This window comes from Onychostruthus taczanowskii, unplaced genomic scaffold (assembly GCF_017590055.1).
Source record: "Onychostruthus taczanowskii isolate IOZ18803 unplaced genomic scaffold, ASM1759005v1 scaffold40, whole genome shotgun sequence".
Classification (NCBI taxonomy): domain Eukaryota; kingdom Metazoa; phylum Chordata; class Aves; order Passeriformes; family Passeridae; genus Onychostruthus; species Onychostruthus taczanowskii.
In genome coordinates this window covers 2,614,775-2,631,706 of record NW_024501460.1, presented here as the reverse complement: position 1 = coordinate 2,631,706, position 16,932 = coordinate 2,614,775, and the positions used below count along the sequence as shown (strand labels likewise).

General features: G+C 41.8%; 1 protein-coding gene across 1 annotated transcript in view; it reads right to left on the bottom strand.

The window, feature by feature from the left end:
- Positions 1-529: 529 nt before the first annotated feature.
- LOC121340408 (transcription initiation factor TFIID subunit 4-like) overlaps positions 530-16,932 on the bottom strand; it is a 42,013-nt gene continuing 25,610 nt past the window's right edge. The window contains exon 4 of the mRNA XM_041413140.1: positions 530-902. Coding sequence (XP_041269074.1) covers positions 530-902 — 373 coding nt within the window. The remainder of the gene's footprint in view (positions 903-16,932) is intronic.

The window sequence follows — 16,932 nt, the reverse complement described above, 5'->3', positions numbered from 1 at the left end:
GCACCCAAGGTCTGTGTCCCAGCGCCGCCCGGCAAACAGGCGATGGATGGAGCAGCCCCAGCCGCTCCTGAGCCACTGCCGTGGCACAAACAGGTTCTCTGTTCTCACAGGTGGGAAAATGCTTGTCCCAGTAGTGTTTGGACTTTCCATAGCTCCAGGAGTGCTTGTGGTGCTATAAATAGCAGCGGTGGGGCTATTCAGGGGTGCAGGGCTGTGAGTAACACTGTTTGAATAGTGCGCTCTCTGTGGTAGATTCATGTTTTTATTTCCAGCGTTTGCCCAGCATTTATAGTCTTCCCTTCCTGGAGTTCATGATGAATCTGGAAGGGAGCAGCTTTGCTTTCTCATTTTGTGAACTGGAACAACCCTGTACATTGGGACTCTTTACAGATCTCTGTCCAAAGGCACCCCAGAGCATAAAGCAATGTACTTTACCCTCCTTCTTTTTTCTTCGTTGCTTTAAAATATGCCTTTCACCAGATTAGCCTAAGTGGTAATTCTCTGCCAACTGTCTCTGAATCTCACCCTCCTACGTGTCATCTCTGACGGGGTAGAGTCTCCCCCTTCCTAAGCGCTGGGAAAGAGGGAAGACAAAGGCAGGAAAGCCTCTGCCGGAGGCTGTAGGGATGGCTGAAGTTAAAGCAGACGATGCCTGACCCGCTGCATGTGGCGGGTCACGCTGGAGCTCGGGAAGGTCTGAACCCAGCGCGGGATGTAGGGAAGCTGCCTCGTGTTCCCGCAGCTGCCACTGCCCACGGCTGGGAGACCTCCCTGCAATGATGCGTGTGGCTGCTGTGTGAGAGGCAGCAGAGGACAATGAAGTGAAACCCGGGATTCCTCCATCTCGGGATTGGAGCCGGGATTCCTCCAGCACAGCCTGGCATGCCAGGGGAGGCTGGGATCTGGCAGCAGGTAACACCAGCGCATGGCTCACACCGGGGAGGTGAAGAACAGGGACATGCCGGCTCTCTCCCTGCCCACACAGCTGATGCCCGAGACATCCCTTCTAACAATGAGCTCTCTTGGCAAGCAAATTGGAAAAAAACCCACAAAACCCATTGCAAAGGAGCTGACACAGATTAGATATTCAGGTAAAATATTCAGCAAGAATACCTCCTGCTGGGTTAGCTTGGGGAAAAAAAGCATGGAACAAAAATTCAGTGCAAAGGAAGAGTTCAGATTTTTAGATATGGATGCATGAATTTGAAAAGAAAGATGGAGCAGGGAGAAGAAAAATAATTCTAATTTTCTTTCTTTGAAGCCTGTTTCTTAAAGTAAGGAGGGCTCAAGAGTTCAATGTATGAGCTAAAATATAATGTGGAATGTAAGTCAGATATGCAGATGTAAGAGTATCTTTCAGGGTTGGATGTTTTGTAAAAGCTTACCTTTTTTTTTGTAAATAAATGGAGCTAAGAAGCCCTACTGGCACAGACCTCATCTAACACGAAACAGTCTAATTATTTCTCAAGATTTAATGGCTTTTAATGAGGATCTTAAACCTCAGTAATAGGAGTGGAAATATCCATTGGAAAACTTATTCTTAATTTTCTCAAAATACTGTAAAAATCCTAGCTTTTCAGTGGGATTGAAGTTGCCTTTGAGGAACAACTGGAAGCAGATAGCAGTATTAGAAACATCTTTGTAGAATTCAACAATGACATTTTTCCCCAGCTTTTCCCATGTGTTTCAGGTAGGTGCAGATTTATTAATGCAGACAAGAGTCACCAATTGCACCCTGAGAGAGCAGGTCCAGTCAAGCAGAAATCTAGTTTACATACCTTGCCTTCACCCCTCTGTGATTATTTTGCTCTCTATTAAACGCTTGGTTGGATTACTAATTAAAAAGGCAAAAAAAAAAAAAAAGGCTTTCCATTTGCAATTGTTTCAGGGCCTTAATTTCCTTGGAGGTCTAACAGTGTGTGCTGTTGACACAGCTCAAACATTCACATCTCAGTTATCCTGAAAAAGTGCTGCAAACAGGATAATGAACTTAACACGTGTATCAGCGTGGGAAGCCGGAGAGGCCGACTCCGACCTGTTGCACTCCTCCAGCAGCAAAGAGTGGAGGATCATGCCCTGCATGGGCACATCTGTGCAAACACACACTGCCATGCCTGTTGAGACATCCTGCCCTGCCCCACCGCTGTCCTTTGTCACATGGGGCTGTCACCAGCTTACGCTGTGGCCCACAGCCTTGCAGCAGGCTGAGTTCTGGGGATGTCTTGTAAGGCGACAGCTGTTTATCCACAGATGCAATGGCATGGGGGAGGAAAAGAAAGCTTTGTGGTTACCCCAGTAAAATCAGCGGAAGATACTGGCAGGTGTGAGACCATTTGGTGAAGGTGGCACAGAGGCCTCCCGTTGGGTTTGCCTTGTTTTAAAGCACATTGGCAGGTCTGTGCATGTGTGTGAGCTCTTACCTTCCCAGCCCATCTGAGCAGTCTCTGCCCAGCACACACCACTGCTACGGTGGCACATTTTATTTCCTCCTGCAGAGAACATGATCTAGTGGCTGTGGCCAATCTTCAGGAAAATGCAAGTCAAGAGCTTGTACAGCCGGACAGAACACAGCTTTCTACAGAGATAAGAAGTTGTAGGAGCAGGAAAGTGAAGCTACTCTCTGGTAAAAAATTCAGCATGCTTAATTTTGTAATTCAGTCCTGCGTTCCTCTGCCATCACATGGGAGGCTCCCAGCAAAGCATGCCTGAGCTGCTGGCCCTTGTACCAGTGGGATGTCCCACAGGAAAGGGCTCAGTGGAGAAAAACCAGCTGCCATTTAAAGCTCTTGGCTTCTCTGCCAGGGTCAAGCACAAGCTGCAGGATGTGTGACAGTAATTCTGGGGGCAGAACCCAGCGCTGGCAGATTTCAGATAGGCAGCCAGTAGCCTCTGTACCTCTTGTGTTCTTAGATCTTCCAAAGGGTCCTGAAGGGGATGCACATCTCTGACAGTTATTGATCACAATCCTCCAGCCTCTCCACATGTCTGACCCTGAGTCTGAGGGCAAAATGATGCAGGATAGGTGAAATCATTGCTTGGGGAGTGTCAGAGGATGCTATGTAAGAGACTCATGTGTTCATCCTCTAAATGTGCCAGTTTTGCTCAAAGTTCAGAAGACAACCTTGTTGTCACCTCTAAGGCAGCTTCTTTCCAGATAAGCTGCTACAAATGGCAATAAAATTTGCCTTCTTCTCTCCGCTTGCAAAATTTCTCAGGTCAGGGCAGCACCCTGAAGTCAGTCAAGAACTGCAATGCAAGACTGTGATTTCTGACTTGAGGGCTGCCTGCCTCTGACACCAGCTCTGCCCAAGGAGGGCTATGTAACCCTTAAATAACCTATCTGCAATCAAAAAACAACCCAAATCCAAGCCGCTTACATGCCCTCCCCATTCTCCATCTTGGCAGGAGAAATGGAGTTGGATTCAAATCAGAAAGGGAACAGGTTCTGCCTATCAAGCTGCCAGAGCAGTCATCACATTACATGGGATAGTTATTTACCTTGGAGTAACTGTGCAAGTGTACTCAGTTTTTGTGGAGAGAAATGGACTTGTAGTCAGTATTTCAGTTAATGTCCCAGTATCCAGGCTTCTGAGGGGAAGGCAGAAAGAATCCAGTGGTCATACGGTCACCCCATAGGCTGGTGGCTGTGACTCCTTGGTGATGCTTCCTCAGGTCCCCAAGGACAGTGCAGGTGGCCTAGAAAGTGGCCAAATGCTCCAAGTCCCCGTGCAAGCAGGGAGAAACAGACCTGCCCTCTGTGCAGTGTTTGAGGGATGGGAAGGAGTGGGAGGGAGGACAGTGTTTGCAGGAAGGGGATGGTGTCTGCTGATGAACAGATGTCATGAGGGACCACAGTGCTGGTGTGGCCAAGCTCAGCCCTGTGGCTCAGCACCAGAAGTGACAGATGCTCATTTGTGAGTCCAGCGTGCGTGGCACGTGCTTTTATAAATGTACACACTGCTCCCGGGCCGTGGTACTGATTTCACCCAAGTCAACTTCGAATTGCTCTAGTTCTGTTTACTGTAATAATTTCTTTCACTAGATCACTTCTCCTTTCACAAAAGGTAAGAACATTTTAACCAGATTATACATTAGTGGGCAAATACTCTAGGTTTTGTTACATAGTCTTTTTTACCTTTTCTTTTTTTTTTTCCATGCTGTTCAACCTGCTCCAAAATTTACATTGGGGGAAATAACTTCAAGAGCTTTTATTCTACCTACTTTTGCGCTATTGAATGCCAATACAACTGCAGATTTCTGTTTCATAAAAACAGGTTAAAGGCAATGTGGAGTGTAACCACCTTTGTGCCCAGCTGAAAGCTAATGGAATTCCATTGTTTCACTCTCCTGTGATTATAAAAACGCTGCCTTGTATTGCAGTCTGCAAAAGCATAAATAAATCTGTGTTTTTATATATGTAGATGGTTGATTAACTGTTTCAGAGAAATTAATATTTCCAGATTGCTCTGTCTGGGTATAGGAAAAATGTAATGAGTAATGCAAGTAAAAAAAAGCAGCAAAACAACAATTCTAACTATCCTACTTTAAAATATCAAATGTGGGCAAGAAAACAGGGTTTAATCAGTATTTGCTCCAGTGTCTATCAAAATAGGATTCCTTTTTTCTCTGTTGGGACACAGTTTATCAAGGCACAAGTGCAAGTAAATAGTGCGCTACAGGTCATTCCTTACTTTGAACTGTGGGTAACCAGCTTTACTGGGTGCTTGGATGTGACTCCTGCTGGTCCTTGATCAGGCAAAGGGTAAATGTAAGAGTAACTCTGCAGTCTTTCTGTCTGAGCTGATTTGCTGCACAAGTATATCACTAATAATAGAGCAGCTGAAGCCAAGGAGCACTGCAAAGCAAAGCAGGGATTTGCAGCAACCAGAAAGCATGGATTTAAACAGTCAGGAAGAGAAATAATTGGAAATTGCAGCACAATTTAGTCTTAATGTCAGGTGCAAAGCGTTAAGGAGCTAACCTAACAGCATGTGCTTGTGCACACTCATACAAAATGCTTAAAGGTTTTGTTGGCATCCATCTCAATGATCCCCAAATGCAGGTGGAGCAGAGACCTGTCCCAACAAGGCTCTGGACATCCCCACGGGTGTAGCTGGAGGTTAAAAGCTCTCAGCATCCTGCAGTGCCAGTCTCCTGTTTAGGATTGATTTGGCTACTCAAAGTTCTGTTGAAAATGCTTTGTTATTAAATCCATTTGGAGAGATGAGCTGTATTTACTAGACAGACACTCCTCCCATCATATGCACTGTCTTATTTTATGCACATAAGCTGTACTGACACTGGAGAAGACCACTTTTTTTGTGGGGGATTTTAGAAAATATATCAGTAACTTGAAAAAAAATGAAAGCCATTTCAACAGCCATTTGTCTTTCAGGACCTCATTGTCACCACTCCCTGCTACTCAGAGTCAGGAGAGGACTCTCTCAGTAGCTTCTATTCTGTTTTATGAGAGCTGAATGCTGGTTTCAGATCTCTGGTATGGCACTGCTTGATGCTGCTGGCTTTTCTGCTTTGGATCATCCATGTTTCAATTTGTTGCTCTGCTTGTAAAGAAAGAGCCTTTAAATGTGTCCCCTTTTCTCCAACTATCTTTGGGTTTCCTCAGTTTATTAACTATAGATGTATAAAAGCAGTGGTTTTTAGCTTAATTTTGTATTCAGAAACAAAAAGTGTTGAGTTGCTGTGGTTATGCAGGACAAATTTAAATAATATCTGTGGCAGACTGGCTTGGAGAAACATTCAGAGTTAGAGCTAGAATAAAGACAGCAGAACAACAATGCATAGGCTTAAAAGCACAGATTCTTTCTCCTTGAAGAGTATTCACTACTTTTAACACTTTGAGGGCTGTTAAAATACCAATCTGATGGCTGTGCCACTGCTGGCCTCAAAGGACAGGATGGAGGACAATGAGCTTCTGCTGCTTTGTGTCCACTCACTATAAACCATGGAGTAGGTCCGAAAAATGTTCTCATTGGAAAAAGATATCAGTTGCCCTTGGTCTTGATGGGAGCTGTGACCTAACCTCTGATCCAGCACAGTCTTGCTTTCCAGGTCCAGTCATAAGAGCTGCTGAACTGACACTCTTTCGTGCTCAGATGAGTCAGGCCATGCATCAGCTGGTGATGCCCTAAGCAAAAAATATTTAAACAATTGTCTCTGTGTCTCAGAAAATATTAGTATTGCTAAACTAGCCCCTTGGGCAGCACACCCTGTCAGTGATTTTGGCTACACAGCCTTTATCTAAACACCTTGACAAGTTTAAATCAGTGTTTGTGTGGCAAATCTTCACCCAGTTTAAATAGACATGATTTTATCTATTTTAAATCTATGCTATTTTATACCAGCCAACATAATGACACTTTCTTTCCAAAAAACAATCCTGAAAACTTTATTCGATAGAATTTACCTGAAATGTGCACCCCAGATGATTTTGCAAAAACATCTATGCTATGTTATTGCAGAAAGAAAGAGTTTTACTCTTGTTGTATTAAATGGTTTTGTTTTTATCTTCTTAGAGCAATTATTTCACTTGATTATCATAGAAGAATTTCATCTGACATTGAGTTTAGGTGCACCTGAATTCATTATACTGTCTAATTTATATTTGATATAAAATGACAATAGCTTGAAACTGTATTGACAGATCTTTATTGAAGATAATTACTCAACAAGAATCATTCTGAATGAATTACATTGAAAATTCACTTCAATTTTACAGCACTCCAGCGATAAGAAACATAACTATACACGTTTCCTTTGCTAAATTGTAGCTATAATTTTGTTTAAAACTCTTTGAATTCTTTCAGGTAAATTTGAGCTCCCCAGAGAAGCTTGTAACACCTAAGCTCAACTTCTGAGACTTGATTAATTCACAATTCAAGATGATACTACTACAGGCAGCTGTCTCACTCTTTTCCCTGGAATGGCAGGTTGTCATCTCTTTCAGGGAGACAGTTTTGTGGGAAGGGTAGGAAAAGTGGCCACCTTTCCTGCTCTTACCCAGAAGAGGGTTTGTTCCCCATCTGCAGAGCAGGTAGGAAGCTGGTCACTGCTGGGTGTGTCTGGTGATGTCTTTCCCTCCACCCAACCCCAGGAAGGAGCTGGCGGGCTCAGGTTGCACCCCCAGTCCCTCTCCTCTGGCTGTTTCAGTCTCTGAATGCCATAGAACCAGCAGTAGGTTCACTCCTGGGCATCTGCATAACTTTGGGGTTACAGAGGCCTTATGCTCAGCACTTTGCAGAATCAGTACGTAGAAATACTAAATATTTATTTTAGCTACAGTGGGTAAGTACCTTTTACCTCAGTAGCTTGCAATAATTGATTCCCTCAATTTTGATCTATTTCTACCAGAGATCTGTCATAAATGAAAATCTAAGATTTGCCTTCTGTTTTCTTAATCTATTAGAAGCCATTTGAAAACAGGTAATATGTGTGATACAATGGTTGTCATCCATCTTGTGTTCTTTGACTACAAACTGGCATGTGTGCAACTGGCTTTCCAATATCTACCTTTTAGAGAAATGTTCTAAAAACTATACTCAGCCAGGATATAACACAGCAAAAAGGAGAAAAAAATTTAACAGTAAGCCATGGGAAGGGAGAGGAAGGAAGAAAGGTAAAATATCATCAGTACCTCTGAAATACAATTGTGGTGTGTTCACACAGAGTAGGCATTCAGCAACCACAATGGCTTGACCTAGTAAGTAGTGTAATTGTCACTCAGACATATTGTAGTAGTATTTATTTCATGTCGTGTTTAAAAATTAACACAAAAGTTGAAAATGAAGAATAGGAATATTCCTAAAGACAAGAATATAGAGGTAGAAGACAGAAGAATAGGGAATGATCACACTGAGAAATCATACTGAGAATGAGTGTGCTACAAATAAGTTAATTCCTTCATAGACTATTAATTAAAGGTTTATTTCCTTGTGTTGAAGTATCATTGTCCTAACAGAGTTAGAAAGGAAGGAAAGGAAAGAATGGGATGGATGTAATTCACCATCAGAAGAAGAAAGCCACTGCATGTAATACAGTCCTTCCATCCACATGGTTTGTCTCTCCTAGTAAAACACTTCTGGATTTTCCTCATCATCTTAGAAATAATTTATATTATTGTGCTTCAGCTGGTTTATTAGTATTCATTTTCCTCTTAGCCAAATGGAATTGTTTATTGAGAAGCATTACTGCCCATCACTGAGTATCCAAGCTATTTTAGTTTGGCTGTGCTTGCTTCCTTCAAGTCTCAAAGGTTGCCCAACTGCTTTGTGCTAAGGATCTGAGCCAGCAAATTGTTGGTACCCATCTAAACATTGACTGCTAGGGGCTTATATGGCTCTGCACAGGAACATGTCCCAAAGGCTGCTGTCACTTTCTTGTTGCTATTCCCACCTGTTCTACCAGCCCCGCAAAACTCTTCATGAGGGATGCTATGGATCAGGCACTATGTGTGTGGGGAAGAGGAGGTGGTCATTGCCTTAGAGGCCACGCACATGCTCTTTTCTTGTTCTTCACCCCTAATGGGACAGCTTCTCCTCCCTAGTTTTGCTCTTCTGGCTCCAGTGGCGTTCTCCTGATTCATTCCGTTGTGAGAAACTAGAGGAACTGTTGGATTTTGAATCCCCCTCTTGCTAGCACCACTTGGATATTTGTGTAACTCTATTAATTTCAGTTGAACAAGTTAATTTGGTGAGAAGTGAATCAATTTCAATACTGCAGAAGTTGCTGTACCTTTTTTGCCTTACCTTATATCATATGTATTTTCCTGTCTTTATTATAACACACCTTTACAGACTTAATAAGGGTTTGCAGAATTTCCAGAAGACTTTGGTTGAACAACTGTATATTTTCTGGAAATTTGCTGAGCATTTCTAGGAAAAGAAATTAAAATATTGTGTAGGACAAAGCAAAGGATTTTTCCATACTTTTAGGCTAAGCACAGGAATAAAAAGCAAAGTCTTATGTGGGAAGACTTTGCTCATTTACACAACCCTAATTACAGACCTGTGAATTAGATGCAGGAATAGACTGATAAATTCTCTGTCACGTTTTACTGCCACTCAAGTATTTTCACACATGAGTTATTATATAAAACCCATAAACCACCTGAAGGAGAAAACAGAAACCTCACTGGAAAAAGATGCATGTGTGTTGGCCAGCTGTTGTTCCACCAGGAACCAATTTTAGCCAGTACAAATTCCCCCCGTAAAAGCTAATTTGGAAGCTGAACTTTTCATCCATATAGATTTTGCAAATAGAAGATGAGGGGAAAGGCCATACAGTTCAGCAGGTGGACTTAGTCTACCCTGTGGGAGACAGGAACTCGTGGAGAATGCTTAGATGTCTTAAAGAATAAAAATAGTAGTCATAGCCTATTCAAGTATGTTATATTGCACTGATAAAGTATAAATCTGGTTTCAAACAGAACTGCTGGCCATTAAACTAATAGCGTTCCTCATCTTTGGACAAGGAAACATATCCTAGCATAGTCCAATAACACAGTACTTTAGAAGAATGATTTTAAAAATAAGATTAAAAGCAAAGAAATATTCAAAAGTTTTAGATCTACAGAGGGGGAAAAAACATGGAAAGAACCCCACTGGGCTGAAAAGCTGGAAAACAAGGCTTTTCAGTGTATTTGTCTTTCGCCCTCTGTCTTTGAACCTTTGCTGATTTACACTTGCCAGCCTCAATGGGTCTGGGGCAGAAAAGGCAAAAAAGGAATATGGAACTGTAGTGAGAGAATGTTTGCAGAAAGGCTGCAGAAAATTAGGACAGGGTTGAGCAGCTGAGGTAGCAGCTTCCTCTGGGTTTGGTTTTTTGGTGAAAGGAAGCCCAAGAGAACCTAGAATGTGTCAAAAGATGGATGGAACAATCTTTTTTTTTTAAACAAATCTGTACTTGGAAGAGAACATAGAGAAGTAGATGACTGTGGTTTTCATTTTCCATATGTCTTACATGTTTGTAACAACATTTGTAAATAGTGAGCAACTTTAAAAATTAAAGTCATGTTAGAACAGTGTGAATGACGAATTTGACTTCACCTGGGACATCAAATTGAATTGGAGCTGTCCCTTGTCTAAAAAGATACAACACAGAGATTTCTGGGAGAGGAGAATAAAACAGCTTCATTTGGGCAAGGACACAGTTTGTCCTTCTTCAGCAAGTGAGGGAACATTGGACTAATAGAACACTAGAAAAAATTTCCTCTAGCAAGAAGACTTAGTTATCCCTTAGTTGTCTACTAAAACAATTCTTGTGTGTCCTGTAACCCTATTGGTATCATGGCAATACAGCTTCCAGCAAAGGAAATTTGGTGCAAACTTTTAATACTTCACATTCTCACTAAACCATAGTTTATGCTTCGAAGAAAACTCCATGAGACAAAAAGTAGAGATTCTGACTATACCTCTTATTTTTATTTCTCAGTCTGTTCTAAGGCACCTCCCAAGTCAAATTTGCAAGACCCGGTTTCAAGTTACTCACACTTCATGATAAACCTGAGAGTAGCACCAAGGTTTAGGGCTTTTATCCTTTCAGTAATGTTTTTTCAAGGTCTGCAATAGAAAGTTGGACTTACCCAGGCCCACTTGCATCACTATCTGTGTTTGAGGAAAGTTGGTTTTGGTAGTGCAGATACAATTCTGCTTGATTTAAGTATGAGGGGGGTTTTCTTGTTTTTTATTGGAAAGAGCATTGGATTTGGCATATGTTGTGAAACATTTTATCTCGTGGTTGAAAACCGGACTTTTGAGTTGCATATATAGTTTTGCTTAAACTCACATCACACTGTACATGGACCTTCTGAACTGTTTTAATGGCAATTCTGTAACTTACCACTGGAATCAACTAACAAGGTAGACACAAGAGAACCAAAGTTATTTCAAGGAAACTCATACTAAAAGAATTAAAGGTAATATTAGTTGTTTAATACTAGAAAACCGTACCTGGTAATTAAGTCACAGTCACTGATCATAAAATGTCATTCAAAAGTTCAACTAGACTTGAATTATTTTTCCAGACTGTTGTGGAGCTACTTTTTCTTTCTTTGACTTATAATAGAGATATCCCAGGAATTGGGAGCCTGAAGGCTGGATGTTGAGATCAGATAATGTGAAGGATGTGTAACTACTGCACAGTAATGGCTACCATATAAAATAAAAATTTATTAAGAGAGTGAAGAACATCCATGCTTGAAATTTCCTATTATCTGATCTTGGCATATGGTACAGGATAACTGTTTTACCTGAAGCTTTTTTCCAATGCAATTAGGCCAAATTATCAAACTGAAGTACACAGTTTAGTAGCAGTAGTGAGACAATGTACTAAAGATGTGCCAGCACTGAGAACTGTCATCCATTAAGACAAAAAAAAGCCCCAACAACAAAACTTCTAATGGACCATCCCCTACGTTTCTTAAAGAGGTAATATCCTTTATTTGCCCTCACTGGAGCAAGGGCAAACTGCCTAAGTAAGAAATATGGGACTGGTTTATGTATGTGTTATCATTCTTCCCCCAGCTTGACTGAAATGACCCAGTATCTCAGCCCAGCCTGTCTGGTAGCAGAAACTCATGAGCCATTTTTCCACTACTTGACCCTGACACCAACAAATAAATCCCAGGGGCTGAAAAGGACAGTTAGAGTGAGAAGAATAAGAAAACATATGGCAAGATCAGGAGATGTGTCTGGTTTGTAATCTGAAGAAATACACCTTCGGATTTCCCCTCTTGCTCTGAGAATGCAACTCTTAATCTTCTTTCTGCCACAGAAAAGCTTGGTCACCCTTCTTAGATAAAGCAGTCTACTTATCTCATCAATTCCCACTCACCCATTACTTATTTCACAAGTCAGAAAGCTGTCAGCATTGCATAAGAACCATCAGCATGAATATTTGATGACCACAGCTGCCATAAGCATAACAAATCTCATATACTGCTAGCAGCCATTAAATATTCTGTTTACTCCATAAATGTACACTTTTAGAAATCTATGGAGAGACACTGTCCAAGGAGAATTGAAGCTGGGTATTTAATATGAATCTCAGTTTTGAACATAAATTATAAACTTCTCTGAGAATCTATACAACATTTACGTCCTCAGTGCATATTTCTGCATTTAATAAGTGCTTAGAATACAACATCATTTTTTGCTTCTGACTATTGTGTGATGAAATGCAGTGACTTGTCAGTTTACACTCTACTGGAATGCATTTGAAAGCCACATGAATATGTCTGTGTTTTAATAGGCACCAGTATTTTAAAAGGGTGGAATAATTTTAAATTGTCTTTTATTAAATACTAGGTTGTAATTGCATATTTTCCCAATTTTTAATCCTTTTAAGCTTCAGCAGCTTTACTATTATGCACAAAAATCTCCCTGGATTTGTAAGCAGACTTCTTTTTGTTTTGCTATCTATGTTTAATGCAGCAGAGATTTCATTTATCTGTGCTGGAATGTGCTCCAGTGGCTTATACAGTGAATAACAACAATTCTTTCTCTCAAGTTTAAGAGCTACTTTTAGATACCAAAAACACCCAGATTTTCAGCCTGATTTGTATTATATTTATTCCTTATTACAGAACTCAAAAAATGTTAATGGTTTCAATTAGAAATCCAGTCAAGAGTGTTTGTTATGGACCAGCACTCAGCTTGTGAGACATTCAAGTGAAGATGCCAGACTGAGGCAATGATCAGAAGAAAGTTTGGCACTCAGTAATTCCCCCATAGAAAATCTGTTGAGCTTTCTTGAAAAAAAAAAAACCTATTTATTTCAGTAAAGATATTGAGTACTAAGTCTTTCTTAAATTATTTTCATTCTGGTCTTTAAATGAAAATTATTTGCACAGGAGTCTTGGAAACAAGGAAATAAAAATGGTCAGTGTTGAGTCAGGGGCCAGAGCAGTCAGAGATGGGTTTCCTGGGGGTGCCAAAATGAGCGCCACGCACAAATTGGCGATCTGACATCCATCACTCCCATGCCTCTGGAAAGGGCAGTAGTATTCTTCCATCTTCCACACTGTTGCTCCCAAAGGCTACAAGGCAGAATGGAAAATCTGTTAATGTGCAAGTTTTACCATTTGAGATGAAACCTCCTTCCACCAGTGTTTACAGATTCCAAAACTTGCCATGTTTGCCAGCAACCTCTGTAAACCTTTTAGAGGTAACTAAACCTGTAAATTAACTGCTTTGTATACTTTCACAGACTTGTGTGGGCATATTTATGATGTGCATTCTTTATTTAATATCAAATTATTTTGCACAAATTTTCTATGAAGTCCAGTTTAAATGCTTGGCCTTAGATGTACATAGTTTAAAAACCACAAACAGTGAGCAGAAAAACCTTAATGAGATTATTCTTACACTCATCAAAAGAAATAAAAAAATCCCTGGTTCAGCTGTGTCAGGGCAGTGGTAGCAGTCTGAATTCATCATGCTGTGTTGCCTCTCAGGAACACTGGCCTTTTCTTCTTTGCAAACAAAAGACTATGGATCTGATTGAGCTGGAGATTGTAAATCTGCATCTTTAAAATAACTGTTGACACCGTTTTAGTAGACAAGGAAAACAATGCAAAACATTCAGAATGAACATGAAGTATCAGCTGTACCTTTTAACATTATTTTTTCTCCTCCTTGTCAGTGTTTCTAGTGTCTCTCTAGGAGCCTGAAATTAAACCATTTCCCTGTTGATTTGGGTTGACTTTTTCCAATTGGAAAGAAATAAAAGAATATGCTTTCCTTTTTTTCTTCTTTTCCTAGCATTGCAAAAGCCCCTCAAGGATTCTCTTCAAAGAAATCTGGTCAGTGATTTAACACAATATAAAATGTTATGTAAAAGCACTAAGAAATATTCTCATAAAAGCCATTTGGGAACAAAAAAAGAGACAACAACAAATGTTTCAGCCAACATTTCCAAAGGAAGATCTATCATTTTTATTACTATTATTTTTAGACTCAATCTTTTTCCTCGTTCAAGCACATGAAGAATTGGCTTTTCATGCACATCTTATGCCAGAGCCCAAGCTGGGAACAAGGTGCTTGTCTGCACTTCAGCATTTGCTGTGCTGGAGCTGAGGATCCTGAGGGGAGGAAACAAGGCTCAAAGCAACATTACAGTCCTGGTCTTCAGGAGAGCAGTCTTTGGACTTTGATCTGCTTGGAAGAATCCTACAGGAAACACCCCTGGAGAGAAGAGTGGTCCAGGAGAGCGGATTGATTTTCAGAGGTCATCTGTTCCCAGCACCAGAATGGTCCATCCCAATAAGCAGGATATCAAGCAAAGGTAGCAGGAGATGGATGAACAAGGAGCTCCTTACCAAACTAAAATGTAAAAAGGAAGTATGCAAAAAGTGGGAGGAGGTGCAAGTGATTCAGGAGGATTACAGAGACACTGAGAGTGCATGACTGGGGAAAGAAAAGTCAGCCCATATGGAGTTGAATCTTTAAGGGGCAGCAAAGGTTAACAAGAACAGCTTCCCTGGGTGCATTAATAGGAAAAGGAAAACTAGGAAAAACATGTGCTTGGTGCTGTATGGGGCAGAAGGGCAGGAAACTTGGTGGCAAAGGGCATAGAAAAGGTCAATGCCTTCTTCCCACTGGATTTTACTGTAAGACCAGGCTTCAGCAATCCAGAGGCCCTGAGACCAGAGGGAAAGCCCTGAGCAAGGGAGATGTGCTTTCAATGCAAGAGGACTGGGTTAGGGAGCTTTTAAACAAACTGGACACACCTGAGCCCACGGGAGCTGGCAGGGTGTCCTCACAGGCACTGAGGAGCTGGCTGCCAAATTGTGAGACTGCTCCTGATAACCTTTAAAAGGTCCTAACTTTTGGGAGAGGTACCTTAGAAGTGGAAGAAAAAAAAACAAAATCACTCCCTGTCTTCAGGAAGGAGTCAGCCTCACTTAGATATCCAGGAAGATGATGGGAAAACTCATCCAGGAGATAGTTTCCAAATATATGAAGAACAAGTAGGTGACTAGGAGTCAGCATGGACTTCAGAAGGGCAAAAGGGTGCACAATCAATCTGATAGCCTTCTACAACAATATTAGTGCATTAGGTTATGTGGTACAAGTGAGGGAGTTAGATGATTTTAGCAGGAACAAAAGTGGGAAAATAGCAGGGTGAAGGTATAAAAAGGGGTGGTTGTCCATAAGCTGTTGACTGACCATGCCCTGCAGCTGTATTCTGTCTTGAAAAAGATGAGACTGTTTGATGCAGAGAAGAGAAGGCTCGAGATGGGTCTTGTGTGGAAAAATATCTGAAGGAAAAATGTAAAGCGACAGGTTCTTTTCAGTGGTGCCCAGCGACAGGACAAGAGAGAATGGGCACACACTGAAATACAGGTTTAAGCCCTCATTCCAAAAGTGGAACAGTGGGATAGGTGTCCAGGGAGGTTGTGAAATCTCCATCTTCAAAACTCAACTAAAAATGGCTCTCAGAAACTGCTCACAGTTATCCCTGCTTTGAGAAGAGAGGTTGGACTGGATGATCTCCAGAAGTCCCTGCCCACTTCATCGGTTTTGTAGTTTGGTGGTGACAGTGTAGCTGGGGTGCAGCACAGCAAAAGTTGGGAGCACAAGACATCCTCTCCTGTACTGTCACCTCCAACAGCTCCACAGCTGCCAAAGGAATTGGTGAGCACATGGCTTGCCTCTAGAAGGAGGGAGCAGAAGAGGTGTCAGGGAAGGGCTGCAGCCTGTCCCTCATAAGCGGCAGTGGGGAAGCTTCAGCTCTGCTCCCGAGGCTGGTGTTGAGATTTAGCTGCTGGTGTTGCCCTGCAAGTGCTGTTGACACCTTTCTGCTGCTGCACATCTCTGCCCCTCACCCTGCCCCAGCGAGGCACAGCTGCCTCCTGGCAGGCTCCTGGTGCGAAGCTTCCTTGCAGAATCACAGAATCTTTGGGCTGGAGGGGACCTTAAAGATCATCTAGTTCAAACCCCCTGCCTTGGCTAGGAACACCATCCACTGGATAAGGCTGCTCAGAGCCCCATCCAGCCCATCCTTGGATGGGTTATGGTGTCCAGGGATGCTGCTACAGAAACATGACACAGGCACAAGCACCTTCCCCACGTTGCAGAAGTGATGCAGCTGGGAGCATTTCCCAGCATGGCACCTGCCCTTGCCTGGCCACACTGCTTGATCCAGAGGGGGAGGTCACTTGTGAGGGTCCAGATGCCCTTCACATCCCCTTCCCTGCCACAAGCCAGGCTCCTCTCAAGAGGCATCCCACTTTAGCATAGGGTAAACATTATTTAATCTAGTAAAATTTCTTTGGATTGCTCTAGACTCTCTAAAAAAAAAAAAAAAAAAAAAGCTGCCTGCTAATTTTGGGCAGTTGTTACTGAGACAGTTAACTCCAAGGGGAATTTTATTGGCCTTCTGTAATGCAAGTTAAATATAGGGGCAGCAGGAATTTCCCTCCAGGCCAGATAGGTCTCACACAGAATATTTGAACTTTGCAGGCATGCACACCCCATAAGGCAATGCCGAGTATTTCACCCAAGTAACAACATACTCTCCAGTATTGTAGCAGCCCTGTGTGAGTGAGGGTGGCTGATTCCCTTTGTCTGTGTTTCATTCTTATGCTACTATTACAAAGTCTGTGTGCCATCATCCTTACTCCTACCTGATCATTCCTCTTCTTTGATCCTTTCTAGCACCGTGAATGAATTCCTAATTCATACTTACTCCTTTGTGTGTAATTACTTCAATAATTTCATATGGGCTACTCCACATTTCCACCAGCACACCTGAGAGAATTCTCAGTTTATTTACCTATTTTGTAAAGTTCTGGAATTTTCTTTTTCATTGATTAAAATTCCATGGGAGATGTTTATTTTGCCTAGCATTCAGTGTAAAGTTAATTTGAAACAAAATAATAGAAAGGGTGGGGGGGGGGGGGGGGGGAAAGGG